This window comes from Stegastes partitus, unplaced genomic scaffold (assembly GCF_000690725.1).
Source record: "Stegastes partitus isolate 25-593 unplaced genomic scaffold, Stegastes_partitus-1.0.2 Scaffold110, whole genome shotgun sequence".
Lineage (NCBI taxonomy): Eukaryota > Metazoa > Chordata > Actinopteri > Pomacentridae > Stegastes > Stegastes partitus.
This window is the reverse complement of record NW_007577841.1, coordinates 752826-769452: the sequence shown is the minus strand read 5'-3', so window position 1 is coordinate 769452 and position 16627 is coordinate 752826. Positions and strand designations below refer to the sequence as shown.

The 16627-nt window shown below is 39.5% G+C and overlaps 1 protein-coding gene across 1 annotated transcript; it reads right to left on the bottom strand.

Moving 5' to 3' along the window:
• Window positions 1-3761: 3761 nt before the first annotated feature.
• LOC103354531 (neuronal acetylcholine receptor subunit alpha-3-like) lies at window positions 3762-16179 on the bottom strand. Its single transcript, XM_008277937.1, has 8 exons — window positions 16161-16179; window positions 15198-15337; window positions 14129-14173; window positions 11246-11355; window positions 9811-10018; window positions 8751-9365; window positions 6385-6648; window positions 3762-3887 (listed from the first exon to the last, which is right to left on the bottom strand). The coding sequence occupies exons 1-8, from the start codon at window positions 16177-16179 to the stop codon at window positions 3762-3764; spliced, it is 1527 nt and encodes a 508-aa protein (XP_008276159.1).
• Window positions 16180-16627: the final 448 nt, after the last annotated feature.

Here is a 16627-nt window from a genome sequence, read left to right as displayed (position 1 = left end):
TTCTGCATGGAGTTTGCATGTTCTCCCCGTGCAGCGTGGGTTCTCTCCGGATTCTCCGGCTTCCTCCCACACAGTCCAAGAACATGTTGGTCGACTGGTCTCACAGTCGACTGGGATAGGCTCCTGCGACCCTAGTGACGATTGAGCGGTGTATAGATAATGGATGGATGCTTTAAAACCTTTCCCAGTTAATGCTAGTCATGTTATTTGAAGAAATACTGCATTTATTTTCAATTCAAAGACAGTCAGACAAAAGGAAGGTCAAAGATCATTTGTACAAACATGTTTTCTCTCTTCAGTATGAGCTGTGCATTTCAGATACATTAAAAAAAATTACAGGTAGAAATGACGGTAAAATAAATAAAATAAATTAAACAGCATCCTTTTAGTGCTGTTTTCTGAGGACAAAGTATTTGTGATCAAAATAGGGCTGGGCGATTTATGCAAAAAAAAATCATCATAAAATACTGATAATTCACAATTTCATTGGATTTTCAAATCAAATTATAATACAGTTTTCCTCATTAAAACATATACTTCTTTCAACAGGAACTACAGCTGTTTGTGCAAATCCAATGAATGAAAAGCACCGCTAGCACAACTATTATTCTTTTACATTTCATAACCAATGTTAATGCTGTGGCTGCAGCAACAAAAACTAAAACAGCAGCAGTGGCAAAAGTGTTGCTGCATTTAAAATCAAAAGAAAGTATAGCTGACGCACAAAAAATAAAAAAAACATTTTAAATGTCCATAATGATAATATTTCACAATATAGGTTTTTCTATAGCGCTGCTGAAAGACTAATGAGCCTAATTATGATCAGACAGGTGTGTGTTTTTGGTCCCACATGTGAAGACGGTGACAGTGATGACCAAAAAGGTCTTCATGTTTGACCATACGGGCTGACTTTTCGAATGTGAATGTTCATTCATGTTATAGATTTGTGATATTTTTTTTCCATTTATGGTTCTGCCAGCCTATTGTGTGTGTGTGTGTGTGTGTGTGTGTGTGTGTGTGAGAGAGCGGGTGTTACAACTTCAGCCCCCTACGCCCCCTACGCCCCCAACCCCCCCGCCCAAATCCCTTCCCATTCCCCTGGATCACGTGGGCATCCAGAGGGCCTGTCCTCCCCTTCGTCTCTCCAGGCCCAGCGGGCTGACTCACACTCGGGCATCCAGCCAAACCTGGTCACCCAAGATTGACCAACCCATCCCCTCCCCTCCCCTCCCCAAGCCAGGCCAGCCCCAGCCTGGGGCCTTTTCCCACGGGGGGACTCCCTCCCCCCGTGGGAAAAGCGTCACCTGGCGCTCCAGCCGAACCCGTTCACCCACCCTTAAGCACCTCCAACTATTTTCCACACTATGTAAGCCAGCCAGGGTCTGCTGGCTTTTCGTGCCCCTGGTACCCCGTTCTCGCAGACTAGAATCCTCGAGGCATTGGATTCTGTTGCGATCTTTCACTGGGGGTGTGGGTGGTTTGGGTCACATGTCCAAGGCTCACATGCTCCCTGCCACCGAGCGATCCAGTCGAAATTTTACTTTTCGGGTAGCTTAGCTTTTACTAAAATTGTGCTACAACAATTTATACAAAACCGGGTCTTGAGAGGCAGTACAGGAAGAGTGACAGTGCGTGAGAAGCGGGAAGGGAGGCTAAATGTATGCGGTACAGACATAGCCCAAGAGCCAGTGAGAGCGAGAGAGGGCGGACGAGAAGGTGTCAAACGGCTTCACTCTTGATGGTGAAAAACTTCAGGGAAATTCTCTCTCCCCCTGGTATTCCACGCGTGTGTGTGTGCGTGAGTGTGTGCGTGTGTGTGTGTGTGTGTGTGTGTGTGTGTGTGTGTGTGTGTGTTTGTGTGTGTGTGTCTACCTCTTCCCCTCCTCCCTCATGCACCTTGATCTCCTTGTGTGTTGCATTGTGTCGTGTCGTGTTGTGTTGTGTTATGTTGTGGTGTGTGTGTGTGTGTGTGTGAGAGAGAGAGAGAGAGAGTGTAAAAAGCACAGCTGTTGTTCTTAATGTTCTCGCTTGCTGTGTGTATGAGAGGTAAAGAGGTGCTGCACTTTGTTATGTTATATATAGTTATAATGCTACTGCTGGCAACAATTATCAAAATAAATAATCCTCAGATTCAGAGTAAGCATGCCTCCTTTGTGAACAGTCAATAGGATAAGCCTTCACTAATGTATGTTCAGGTTGGTCATAATGGTGGTACTTGGAGAGTTAGATATTTTCTCAGGTGGTACACACTGTAAAAAGTTTGAGAACCACTGTTCTAATTAATTAAATCAGTCTGATATACTGTATCGCCCAGCCCTAGGTAAAAGCAATCAAAATGTCCGTCATGCATGTTTCTTACATTGCATGTTTGCTTTTATTCGTAAAACTAATCAAAAGTGACAAGAAAAAAAAGGAAAAGGATTAAACTAGCAGCCATGGAATTGGATGATAGAATCCTCATAAGAATTAATAAATGTAAATCTATTTCAGGAGCAAGTAATCAAGAACCATTTAATCCTGTCTTTACCAGGCCAACCAATTACCTTGTGGAACATTAATCAGAGAGAACATTTATAAACACATGGTTTCAATTGCAAAAAAAAAAAAGAAGAAGAAGAAGAACAGCCTGCCCTTATTTAGAAGTCTGAGCTCTAATTGGAAATGACACAAAAAAAACAGCAAGCAGCGATTGGCTCTGACAGTGACAAGCTTGATGAATCAGACGGGGGAGTGGGTTTGACGGTCATCAGTCAGCTCTGTGGAAGGCTGCTGCAGGGTTAAGTTCAGTGTGGTTCAGAGTTTGTGTCTACTAGATGTGGGAGGCTCCCAGTTCACTAACATCTATTGGATGTTCAGGTTCTGGTCCTGAAGGACTACTGAATGTGCCGAGTTTAGATCCCAGCTGTGCTGTAATGTACCTTCCTTTAAACAATGCAACAATCAGCACTGCATCACATGACCAAAACGCCTTAATTACATATTTAGACATTATCCTTTAAACTTGAATCTTGTGTTTTGACATCTTCATCATTAAAAAGCGTTTCCATGAAAGCAGCATGTACAATTTGCTGTAATGACAAAAAATCAGAGCTAAAGACCAAACGAAGTGCACTCCAGTTACCACATTCTGACTTTGTATTGCCAGCAGGAGCTGCTTTCTGTGTCTATAAGCTAACCGTCTTAGCAGAGTAGCAGTAACTACGACTCAGCCGTTGACTCTAATGATATTCATACTGTTTGTTGTGGCTAAGCTCCATTTAAATCACATACTTAATGTATTCAGTTGTAATGAGACTCATTCCGTTAATTTAGATGTAAATATTTGCAGGAAATGGACAAAACTACTGATTAAAACTCATATTATTAAATTTGTGTAAACAATGGAATAAAAAAGTTTTTCTTTTTTTTTTTTAAATGGAAAAGATTGCACAAAGAAAACATTTTATATATATATATATGTAGATACTGCTAATACTTATCCACTGTAAGAGTGCAGAAACTCCCATTGCAAGTAGAATGTTTTATTTTAGGCTAAAATAAGCAGCTTTAAAAGACATAAAATTAAGGTTTTACCAGCCTTTTTAACCTCAACTTCTTCGCTTGTTTATGACTCTCTCTGCAAAAGGCAGGAACCAAACCAGCACACCGAATAGTGCTTTAGGACTGAAAACTCTGTCTTTTCATTTTTGACAACCGAGAGTTCATTCGTTACTTGCTCACAGGTCGACACAGGGTGGCAGAGAACCCCGATCGGTTAGTGGTTACGAGACAAAGCCAAAAAGCGGCTGGATGAACAGGCCCATGGTTCCCAGGACGCACACGGTGACAAACACCCAAAGGAAGATTCTATCAATGACCATGGCAACGTACTTCCAGTCATCCTCCACCTGTGAGTAAAGGGGTGGGACAAGAAAAGAAAAAAAAAGGTGTGAGAAGACAAAAGGCAGTTGGGACAAATGAAAGATTAGTGAAGAATTTTTTATTTTTTAATAAAAGCAGGTGAGGAAGCGTGCACAGTGAGAGAGAATTGGGCGATTCAAAAACTCGGTGAGTTCAAGTTTGCAGGAGTCGATGGAGTGATGTTTACATGGCAAGGATGGGGAAAAAAATAAGGAAAGACAGAAAAGAAAGAAGAGAACACAGTTCAGTGTTTCTTGTAAGTCAACAGAAAATTGATACATAATTTACACAGCAAAAAATTACTATGATAATCACATTCAAACCACAGCGTCAAAAGGAGCGACAGGCGTTTTGACAAAGCTGATTGAGCCATGAGTTTTGCATATCAAAGGCTTCTTCTCCCCCTTTGGGAGATTTCACCCACTGTATTTATAACTGACGGAGGGAGGAGGGAAAGCTCTCAGCTCATATCTAAAATTATTTGGTTCTAAGTTACACTATTGTTAACTTGCGGGGCAGGTTCAACGCCGCAACAATGCTGAGAAGAATTACAGCAAAGATCTCCCAGGCCAGCACTGTTTTGGTTAGTATGAAGTATGTTTGCATTAATGCATTATGCATTAGTGTGCCTGCTTCTCGTGGCTGTATTTGAGGGATTTATAGAAACACTAGAATAATAAATGTCCTTTGTGACATCATTTAAAAGTTTTTTTCAACTAATTTATTTCCTAAAATGAAAAAATAAAACTGTACTTACAGTAAAATGACTTCACTATGTGTGTCATATTGTTCACTTGAGTTAAGATCAGCACATTATTTGCACAGGAAAAGTTAATATGTTTTAATGGTTTCAGCAGTAATTTGTTTTAGTAAATTATTGCTATTTTCCAGATTTCCTCTTCTTTCTTAATTTACACATAATATCTAGCAACATCATAAAAAAGAAATCAAAACTGTTAATGACGTCAACATCAACTATCTTAATTCATATAAATGGTCATTTGTTCTTTTATAACATTTGATGCTAAAATACTTTTTTTTTTTTTTTTAACTTTTTTTAATTTAAATTAGTAAAAAAAAATCATTAATTGACAATTTTTTTCATTTTTGAAAAAAAAGTATGTTAAGGATTAAAAATAATTATTTAAAATGTTTAACTGTTTCCTGTTTTCCCTGTTTTTGGAAATTAAAGTAAAATTACAGGGAGGAAAGGATTTATTTACATGTTGACTATATATATATTAAAAATACAAGAATTTTAAAAATGGCTAAAATGGGACATAATGTCCACATCAAGAATAGTGAAATTTCCCATTTGTGAGTATTTAATCTCTTTATTACATATATATATTCTTTTGGAACTCGTACTAGCAGATTTTTTTTACAGTTGTTTTATTCATTTATTTATTTGATTTTTTTTCACAGTATGTCTTAATAGTTTGGTGAATAGCAGAAAAACTGCAAGTGGAACCAATAGCATTACTGGTGACTTCATTAGTTTAGATGTATCAGCTGTAGGACATTGCCATAGTCTTAAAAAAACTTACAACAGCTCAATTCAATTTATTTGCTTCAGTATCCAGATTTTGGGGAATCATTTATTACCATTGCATTTGCACAAAACTGAAACGGATTCATGCATATGTTTGGATTTATTAAAAAAATAAATAATAAAAACTTGATTTGGGAGATTATGCACAGCTGTAGGGAACTCTGAAACATGCATGTTCATTTTTGAAACTGAGGAAATGTCTGGAAGTAATGCAGATGACAGTCCTCGCATATATTTGGATACGCTCATTATCACTTCTTCTGATTAAAATGAAGCCTGAGTTTACCATAACAAACATCATCAGCCCATGACGACAGTTAATAAGCCTTTCAGATTCTTTAGAGCCACAATGTTGGATTTAGACAGACAATCTGGTGGAACTGTGTCATCCCAGTGCAAGCGCTGACCACTGTTGAAACACACTTTGCAGCAATGTTCACTTTCCCAAATTGCCACATTTGACTGGACTCACATTGTGAGAGCAAAATGTATGTGACACTGCCAAGATCCTAATGAATGCTAACCAGCCTGGCTCTGCACACAAGTCTTTTATTCTGACTTACAGCAGTGCAGAGAACAGATGAGGACCATGTGTGGCTGCAGTGAGCTCACTCAAGCCTGATGTACCATTAATCTTAATAATTTGCCGGTGACAGTGGTTACCCCATGCAGCACGGGCTCCTCGCCCTCCTTTACAAACCCACAGAGCACAGAGGAAAAGTACTAAATGATGCCCACACTGGTGAACAATGACTAGTTTCAGTGCCATTTTTAGGCTTTCCCATTGGCGATGTGAATCTAAAAGTAACCACCTTGGAGGACATTTTAATACAGAAATGGCTCCAGATTTCAAGCTTGCCTTAGCTTTAATTTATTCTACTCTTATCGCCCAACTACATTTGATCAGTTACATCAAAATAACACCGACTCACCTCTTTGGCCTTGTTCCGACTCCTCATGTTTTCAGCGATGTACTTGACGCTCTCGATGGCCTGCTTGATCTCAGGTGACACCACGGAAAAGGCCACCACTGTACTGATGCTCTGGGGACTCAACTGGCGTGTCATCTTCCCAGCTTCTGGTGTTTCTGGGGTCTCGTGCTGGCAGGGACAAGGGCATTTCTTCCCGGTGCAGCCCTCCACCGACGAGACCTTACTGTCCCCGAACTCCAGACAGTTGAGGGATCCTCCTCCAACCTGCTGGGGATCACAGTCACAGTATAGAGTGAGTTTCACACTCTCCTTCACCTCAAAGTCAACATTGTTTGGCAACGATTTCTCTATTTCAGCCGTGGCTTGTTTCACAGGTGTGGAATACATTTGTTAGATCTTTGCAAAAAAAAACATTAAGGAGGTGATATCAAGGAGGAACTTGTGTCTTTCCAGTGTTTTGGAGTATATGATCTTTATTAGGTATTTCTGCTGAGCTCTCAGTGTTTCCTGTTAAGAATATATTGAATACACAGTGTGTATACATTTTCTGTGAGAGCATCGATGAAATTCTCCACCTGTAGCAAAAAATCTTTTTTTTTTTTTTGATTCAGTGCTTACAGAAAAATAGTTGTACCCCAAGGGATTATTGAAAAGCAGCGAGTGCAACCAGCATGCCATTAAATGGTTAAACATGCTCTCAGATTGTTGGTTGAGGTGCTTCAAGGTTTGCCTCCCAGAAGAGGGAATACAACTTATACAGAATCAGAAACTGTTCAGTTACTTCTACAGCATACCTGCCTGGCATCTAAAAAATCAATGATGACTATGATGTTTCCCTGACCCACAGGTGAAACAAACTCGACTAAACTCTAAATGCAAGCGTGTTTTACATGTGAAGCCTAATGCCGTTTGTCATGCTTTTATTTAGACATAAAGTGTGCAGAGATCCTGAGGGGCTATTCAAATAAACTAAAATTGCAGTTAATTCAATTTTATACTTGCTCCCAAGAAACTCAGAAAATAGGCAGATATCATCAGAAGAGACAATGCTGTTGCTGAGGAGGGCATTGATTTAATACTTTTGTGTACGGTAAAAGCCTGTCTGCATCATCATTGATTTAAAAACTCCAGAACTACCAGAGAGTAGCTATGGACAGACTTTATCACTTGAAATGGTTTTTTTTTGCCCATTAGAAGTGCACCACCTACCATTGTCTTTGAATCTTTTAGTAGATAGTTTATTTTTTACTTTAGTTACAGAGTAACACCATCGTTCATTTGACTTTTCTGTCCTTCCACTGAGTCACACTGACTCTCCTTTCAGTTCTGTTTTTGCTCTGATTTTGGTTTTCACTTGCTATAAGCTTCACTTTGTTCACTAACTACTCACTAGCTGTTTCCTACTTTGGTTTGAAATTACTGTAAAGTGAGATTTTCAGCTGCAATACCTCTGAGAGTTGTAAGAGTGAAGCAAAGCAATAATTTTGTGAGCTGGAACGAGCTGAAACTGACTTTAAAGCTAATGGGAGCTTTAAGCTGAGGTATGCAATCTGTTTTTGGCATCTCTGGGCAAAAATACCATACCAACCTTTTAGCATATTGTAATTCAAGTGGTCTGAGTGGAAACTAGACTTTTGCGCCTCCTTTCAACTGTTTTCAGCCTTTAGAAATCTAGCGCATGACAGAAGATCTTAGCTAATTGAGTGTTTTCACCCAGATCAGGTGAAATAATAGAAGAAGAAAAAAGTCCACAGTGAGAGCAGGACGTGGTGCAATTGGTTAGATGGAGGTTTAAATCAGGAGAGTTAATCCTGGGTGAAACCGCAAATGAAGGGACTTAGAGCAAAGAGAGGAGAAGGAAGAGCTGCAGGAAGAGGGCTGCATATTTTTAAACTTGCATACTCCAGCTTTATGTGCATGATTAGTGACAGAATTGCTTTGTTACAGTGTAAAGTGTTGTTTTTCTAGAAGAGGCTGAACCTTGCAGCAGTGTGACCTAAAGGCCTGTATGCTGAACTCAAAGTTGAACCACTTTTAGCTGTGAGCTAGTCACAGCTTGTTCATGTGCAATCAATGGGATAACAGTTGTATTTAATGTAACCTAAATGACCTGTGATTAAAAAGGTGTAGCACCCAAACCACCTTTGTTCCCCAGGAGAACATACTTCAACATACTCTTCATCAGTCTGAATTGTGCTTGGTGTTGTAGTGCCGACCTCCTGACCTGACCTTCCCTAATTGTCGTACCCTGGAGAAACCCCTTCACAGTTAAGATTTCTTTAGTTTACAGAGCAGGTCCATTTATGACACCTGGGTCAGAGCCTTGCTCAGGTGGACTTCATGTTTCAGTGACAGGAACCACTTACCTGCATCAAGCTATTCTTCCGCTTCTTCCCTCCTTTTCCTCCTCCGCCTCCTCCTCCCCCTCCAGCTCCTCCTCCTGCCTCCCCACTGCCGTCCAACCCCCCAGCCCTGCTGTCTTCATCAATCGGTCTCCGCATCAGCATAATCCTCGGCAGCACCTTGAGGAACACCGAGCGCACCCAACACGGCATGGTGTGGGTCATTGGCGTGCGGTAGTGTACATTCAGTACAAACACAGTAATGACAATGCTGAGTGTGACGAAGATCATTGTGAAGAGCAGGTACTCTCCAATGAGCGGGATGACCAGCGATGTGGAGGGGATGGTCTCGGTGATAACGAGCAGGAACACAGTGAGGGAGAGCAGGACGGAGATACAGAGCGTGACCTTCTCTCCACAGTCAGATGGGAGATAGAAAACCAGCACTGTGAGGAAAGAGATGAGGAGGCAGGGGATGATGAGGTTGATGGTGTAGAAGAGTGGCAGGCGTCGGATGTAGAAGGAGTAGGTGATGTCTGGGTAGATCTCCTCGCAGCAGTTGTACTTGATGTCGTGTTTGTAGCCTGGAGCGTCGATGATTTCCCACTCGCCGCTTTCCCAAAAGTCTTTCAGGTTCACCTAGAAGACGGATAAAGATCTTAAAGTTTCAAATTTATCACTAGAAGAGCAGTTAGAGTCAACTTGCCATTCTTGAAAGGGCCCTGTCAGTCAATAGGATACAAACCTTTTTTTTTTTCTTTTTTTTTTAGAAATAGAAATTTGTAAGAAATGGAAACCAGTTGATTTATATTGGATTGTACATTGCCCATTAGAGTATTCACCCTCTTGGAAATTTTCCTCTTATTGCTTTTCAGCATTGAATTATGGTCAATATAATATGACTTTCTTGTTGAGAGTAGACACTGATCAGTTTTACAGTCAGTAGGGACCTTACATAAACATATAAAGCATTTAAATGCATGCAGTGTCTAACTAGATTGTAATCAGTAGATAGAACAAAAAGAAAAAGAATCATTTAGGTTCCTAATAGTTTCACTCGACTTGAACAGTCACAAACACTAACCTTGGACCCAATAAGTACCAGGTCAATCTTGGCTTTGTCATAAGTCCAGGAGCCAAACTTCATGGAGCAGTTCTGATAGTCAAAGGGGAAGTAGGTGATGTCCATCGGGCAGGAGGATTTGAAAATGGCTGGAGGAACCCAGGTGATGGTACCATCAAACTTCAGCAAGGCCTTGGTCTTATCCTCCACCAGGAAATCCCCTACAGCGCTGTGTATGAGGTGTGTGTACGTACAATCAGTCACATGTATTCCCATGGCAGACAAGGCATGAGAAGATAGGATGGAAGTGGGTTTTGAAAAGGACACAAAGGTTAGAGGACGGCAGAGATGTCAAACAATGGGAGGAGAAAATGAAAGTGGGGCACAAAAGAAAGGGGAGAAGATAAAAGGTGAGATTACAGAACTAAGAAAGTCAGCATTAGGATTAAAAGGGAGAGGACAATGAAGCTGCATTATGTATTATTATGAAATACAAAATTGCCTTTGATTATCGCAGCGAGCCACTATTGAAAGTGGAAGAATAGAGCACAGCACAAACTAACCCTGAACAATACACTGTCACATTAGCATTCTTCATTTTAATTACAGTATCAGCTGTTGCATACTGTAGCAGCTGAAGACATAAAAGACGGTCGTGCCATGTAAAATTTTAATACCGCAACCTCTCGTGCTGAAATGCCAAAAGAGTTTATCTGTTTTTCTGTCTTTGTCAGTGCTTTTCTAAATTACCCAAGCTCTATTCTTTTTTATTTTTATTTTTATTTTGCACAGAGCAGCTTTAGCATTTGTTTGTAAAGGCTATTCTGGTGATAAGTGTATATCTACAGCTTGCTCTTGTTGTAGCTTTGTGTGTCTATTTTCAACAAAACCTGTGGGACATATTTAGCTGCTAATTGTTCGACTATGTTCTCTCACAAGTCCATAGATTTGTCTGTTGTTTCATGCTGGGCAGTACAGTAAGTTTAGGGATAGCCTTTCTTGATGAAAACAGCTGCCTGCTGTTGGAAAGGAAGCTGATAAGAGAGGAATAAGACGAAAACAGAGCAATAAAGTTGGCTATAAATGGTAATTTGTGCTCTGAAAGAAGCTAAAAAGTCTAAACTTGCAGAGCTGGTGTTGATAATTTGCTGTGGTTTCATTGCTGCAAGTGATCCACCAGTGTGTGCAGGTTTAAGGTTTGAGAGAGACCTTGGTCTGGGTTAAAAAAAAGCGACATAGACAATAGGGAGGATAGGATGCAAAACATTTGCTGCTATATAACACTTTTTTTTTATTAGCTGCTAAAAGTAGTTATTATATCGTCATTATTTGCACAATTACTTCTTTTATCGAAGTTTGAATACGCAGACACTTCTATTGTTTTCCTAATGACTGCAATCGTGGTGATGCTTGCTAAGTTAATAAGTTGTGACTGCAGCTACGTTGGCGGCCTCACTTGTTATAGAGCACAATGTCAGGTCTCCAGATCTTGTTTGATGGAACTCTAATGAACTCAATCCCATCAAACTCTGCCGGTGTCCATCGTAGTTTGTAGTCATTCCAAATCTGCGGGAGATGAAGAGAAAAAAACATTTTGAGCGTACTGGGGAGCCGACCATCTGTTTTTAATGTTGTAAATTGTACACTGCAGACAGACAGTGTTAGTCACTGGAGACATCCCCCTTCATGGGAATATTTTGGAAAACATATTTATACTGCAGGCAGAAATTGCTTTGATGTTTTACAGTAGAGCCAAATAAGGATATCATGGCAAAATAAAAAAATAAAAAACCTGGTGTTTATAGACAGAAACACAAGTTTCACTGAGCATCACATTGCTGTTATTTGCATCTGCACTTGCTTCGGATGAAAGTAGGGGGGCAGTTCTCCAATATTTCCATATTTCCATAAGAAAACCATGCCGTAAGACGTACCACAATAGCCACACTTTCTGTATGAAGAGCAGCTCAGAGAAAAGGGGGAGTATATGAGCAAATATCTCACTGACAGAAATAAAGGATGAGTGTGTTCACTGGTTATTCTGTCAACGTACCTGCAGGTAACATTTCACGAGGCGTAGATTCATTAGTCTTGGCTATTTGTATGTCACCCAAGATGAATTCATTCATTACCAAGGCGGATTAATAACTAGTTATGACCTGGGAGCTGTTTAATTAACCACTTTATGCTTCACTGGCTTGCCCACTTATCTCCAGGGAGTTTACACTGTGATTGGCTGCAGATTTAATTCCTGATACGTTCAGGTGTTCAGCTTCTTGTGGCCATAAGATCCCAGCAGTGAGAGAAAAAAAAATACTGACACTGAAACCAGCTGATGCCTCTATCACATGTTTAAGTTCTAATGCAGTAATTAACAGATCGCTTGGTTAAGCTATTTTCATGAATATGTGAAAAGGTCTTTGATATCAAGTAAGTTAGGGACTGTGTAAAAATTACTGGATTCCAAAAGAGGCTCATGCAGTTGTTTGTGTTAGCTAAGGGGAGGGTAATCTCACTTTTTTATATATTGTTTTTGAAATATTCTTCCCAGTCATGATCAAACAGTAGATAAAAAATAAGATTTTTTAAAATTATAATTATTTACAATTTGTTACCTGAAAAATTGATTAAATAAATAGGTTATAAATTGTGATGTATTTTCGATAAATTATATGAAATGATCCATGAGTATTGTTGCATTTAACAGATTTTAAATTAGAGTTCATCATCATAAAACGCTTATTTTGCCCCCCTCAGTTATAAATAGTGGAATGAAATGTCCTACTACTCTGAAAATAATATAAAATGATATATTGTTTCAAAGACTGGTTTAAAACAGCCATTTGTTTCACTGAATGCTGATTTATTTGAAGATATATTGTATTTCTTAGCTATCCATTCATTTGTTTTCTAATTCAATCAGTTAGGGAAAGAAATGCATGTTTTTCATTTGATGTTTATTTCACTGATCATATATGCAAATATTGTAGTTACCTTATTACCATTTTTAAATTTGTCAATTAATTTATTCAGTTATCTACCTCATTCATAAAATGAGGCCCACCAAGGTTTTGATAATGCCCTGATTCAAAACATTTTAGCGTGCCTTCCTACACAAATAATTTTCATACAGTCTCTTAGAATGTCCAGTTTATGAGGGATAAAAGAAGAATTAAAATGACAAAGTAGGGGGGAAAAAAAACAAGGTGGTCATTGGGATATGAAATTGAAAATAGAAAATAAAGGTTAAAGAGCAGAGATGAAAGGCGGTAGTAATAATTATTATATTATATTACGGTATTATCCACAGTTAAAAGAGTCAGAGAAATGATGCTTAGAATGCATTGCTGTGAACACGCTTCAGCCTGTAATTTTACAGCTTGCCAAAGATTGCTTATTTAATAAGTCCACACCAAATACAACTGTGACTGCACAGTATGTAATGCAGTTGAAAAGTTTTCAGTTTTCTTATCCTGCACATAAAAGCAGTCAGTGGAGCTTAGCTTTTAGGAGTTTGAAGTGAACAAATGTGGAAACCCAGTATATTAAGGCTATACTATGAAGAATCCCCTGCAGTTGTGCTGCAGAACAGTTGCAATAAATTCACCAAGGGGGTCCTCTCTAAAATGGCTTCCACCGGCTGTGATCCAGAGTCTTTATCAGTGGCTGTGGTGTTGACGCAGCTTCTCGTTAGCGATGCCTTGTTATAAATAAACTGCTCAGCCATTACAAACAGCAAATGAGATCAGCCCAAACAGGCCTTTCAATGTATTTTAATTGGAGAGATCAGGGATCACAACATCTGAATCACATCCAATGACTAGTTGGCCATGGGAGGGCAACCAGATTTAAAAAGGCAACACTGATAATGGTTAGAGAATTAAAAAAAAAAAATAGAAATACAGATAGCGAAGATGAGCAAAAGAAGAAGAAACAGAGCTACAAGGTGTCAGAGAATTGCAAATTGTCATTTGGGAGAACAGCTGGCAGCGTGAGGTCAGGAGTTCAGGGTCTGAGGCTATAGATCTACTGGGAGACAGCACGTGACTTACCATAATGCTAACATTGATCACTAGCTGATTCAAGTGTCTCTCTGAGACATCGTTGTTTTCCTGTTCATTTGTGGCCTCTCCTTTACTCTTACTGTCTTCATGGTAATCACACACGTAGCAACACACAGAGGGAGAAACATCCAATATTGATGGCTGCTGACACACATGACCCTCTTCAGTCTTCACTTACCGCCGTCTCTGCCAACCCACTCGGATGGAGCTAGATCAATGAAAACGGTTAATACATGCTGTGTGTCATGTGCATGTGTGCGTGCATGCATACTCACATGTCTGAGCCACAAATTTGTTTCCATGATTTGATTCACCTCATCCTGCAGAGACACAGAAAAGGAGAGCTTGTTAGCGAGGAAGACGATGTGCACGTGAGAGAGAGTGTGTTGTGTATGTGGATATATATATATATATATATATATATATATATATATATATATATAAGGCAGGAATAAATATTCACAACCTTTTTAAAAGAAATGGAATTCCTTCCTTAATCTTTGTCCTCTAGAGCTGGAGTTGATTGACTGAAAAGGTCGACTGTGAGCATGTTAATAATACATGCAAAGGTTACAAATGTCACATCTTCTATATCTTCCTCTGTAACTGTTTTTCACTTTTGATTTGTGGTCCTACGATTTTCACAATTTATACGACACGTACATACCTGCATCCTGTGCACAGGCAGACACGTTAAAATGGGTCCAGAGACACCCTCGTAATGACACGTTCATTCAGACGTGCACATCCACACGCTCGCCTTTAGATTAATCTCACCTTACCGAGCAAGCAGATATACAGCGACATATCAGTCCAGTCTGGAAAAAGGCTCCTGCAGGCAATTTTCTCCTAATCTGAGGATTTCCATCCTGAGCTGAAAACCTCTTTTCACTGGGGAATGAGCAGCATCCCCACTTCATCCCCACCACCACCACCACCTTAAACTTCACATTGCCAAAGCATAGGAGCAGTGTCTAACAGCACTGTGGGACATTGTTGTTATCCGTGAAATTGAACAGACTAAATAAAGACGGCATTTACTTTCCGCTTTCACTTTTCCCATTCCGCAGCTTATCGTTGTAGCGTTTCTGTTTCAAAGGTAGGAAATATGATGAAGACGCTCGTGGGAAGACGTCGCATGGTTCACACAGACTCTCATGTATTGTTGAGAGGCGACAAAAAGTGAAACTGTGTATTTGACACGTTCTGGATTGTTCATACACACTCAGAAAACAAGACTATGAATGAAGAGTTTGTAAAGCAGCTTAAAACACCTTTGAAATGATGTTGAGCTGAGTGTTTCTGTATGTGTTAATGCATGGAAAGGAAGGCTGCAAAGCTTACAACTTTGACCAGCTGCGAGATGGAGACCTCGAACTCCACCGTGACGGGGTCGGAGACATTCTCCACCGGTCGGATGAACTGGTTGTATCGTCTGAACAGTTTCCTGAACAGTCGGTCCTCTGCCTTGGAGGAGAAGCAGTCTGAGGGTGCAAACATAAAAAACAGAAGTCCAGAAAAACTGATCAGTGGCCATACAGTGTGAGAAAGGAAGCTGTGCTGGTAATATGTTTAAAAAATGCAAAAACTCAATGAAAATCTAACAATGATCAATCACAGCCATCCTCCACAGTCCTCCAAGTCAATTGTAATCAACTCAAGTCATGGTACAAACAACTTTTAGAGGGAAGTGAGGGAAAAACAGACATCAGCCTCTTCCAGTTTTGGTGCAGCATCACATCACTCATCTTTTCAGTCTGAGAAAATGAATGTTTTGTGTTATCTGATGAAGTCTCTTTAGATTTTAGTTCCTCAGCTCAAGTCATCAAATTAAAAAAAAAGTCTACTTTGAACAAGTCTGTGACTATCTGTGATCTTTTAAAGTGTTTGTGTATTTGAGATGGAGCTAAAAAAAAAAAAAAGAAAAAAGGAGTCATAACAGTGAAGAATGGAACTCAAGGTCCAGTTTGAGTAGTGGAAAAGTTTTGTTGTTTTTCTTTATTTGTTTAGAACTTTTTACTGTCTTACACATATTTCTTGTTCCTGATCTTTAAAACAAAAGAAAAAAAAGCTTCTTTTTTTTTTTTTTCTTTTTTAATTTTTTCATTCTGGACACGGACACCTCACACTGACCTTCAACCCTGATCTCCTGACTGACATTACAGCTTTCAGTCTCAATTTATTTCAGCTTAGTTCAGTTAGCCATGAGACTTTCTTTATTTTTTTTCATTAGCTCCAGCACTTTTCTTCTTGACGTATCTTTAAAGACCTGCTTCTATCATTCTTCTTCCTGGTCTACAACTTTACTGCCGTGGTTCACTCCCATAGCGTAGTTTTCAGTCACAGCAGTGCTTGTTGTCATCTACAAAGCTATAAAAACCTGATGAATACCACTTGCTTGACACAAATTGGCAGACAGACAACATACATTTGCCTCATGTATTGATTTGCAATAAAAAAGTGAATATTGAACTTACTTTTGTCATATGGCCAGAAACAAAACCTCCACAATCTAATCTATTTGCTACCACCTTTTCTGCCAAATTTTATGACCACCTCGCTGGCCAAGCTTTTTGTAACTATTAACACAGATTCTTCTTTCCTTTCCCCAACATCTTGATCTAATTGCAGCTTTTCAACACCACTCACAGGATGTTATCACATTCCCAGCAGAGCCATGTTGGTGTCAAGCATGCATGTTGCCATGCATATTAATTTCTAGAACATATACAGTGCTTACATGCGTAGATACGTTCCTAAATTAAGTCGGTTAA

Bases quoted from the DNA above. Each gene is read 5' to 3' on its own strand.
- LOC103354531 (XM_008277937.1), bottom strand. The intron at 14,174-15,197 runs GTAAGCTTTGCA...GTGTCTCTGCAG, and splicing joins TCTCGCAGCTGGTCAAAGTT to GATGAGGTGAATCAAATCAT. The intron at 10,019-11,245 runs GTGAGGCCGCCA...CCTCATACACAG, and splicing joins GACATTGTGCTCTATAACAA to CGCTGTAGGGGATTTCCTGG.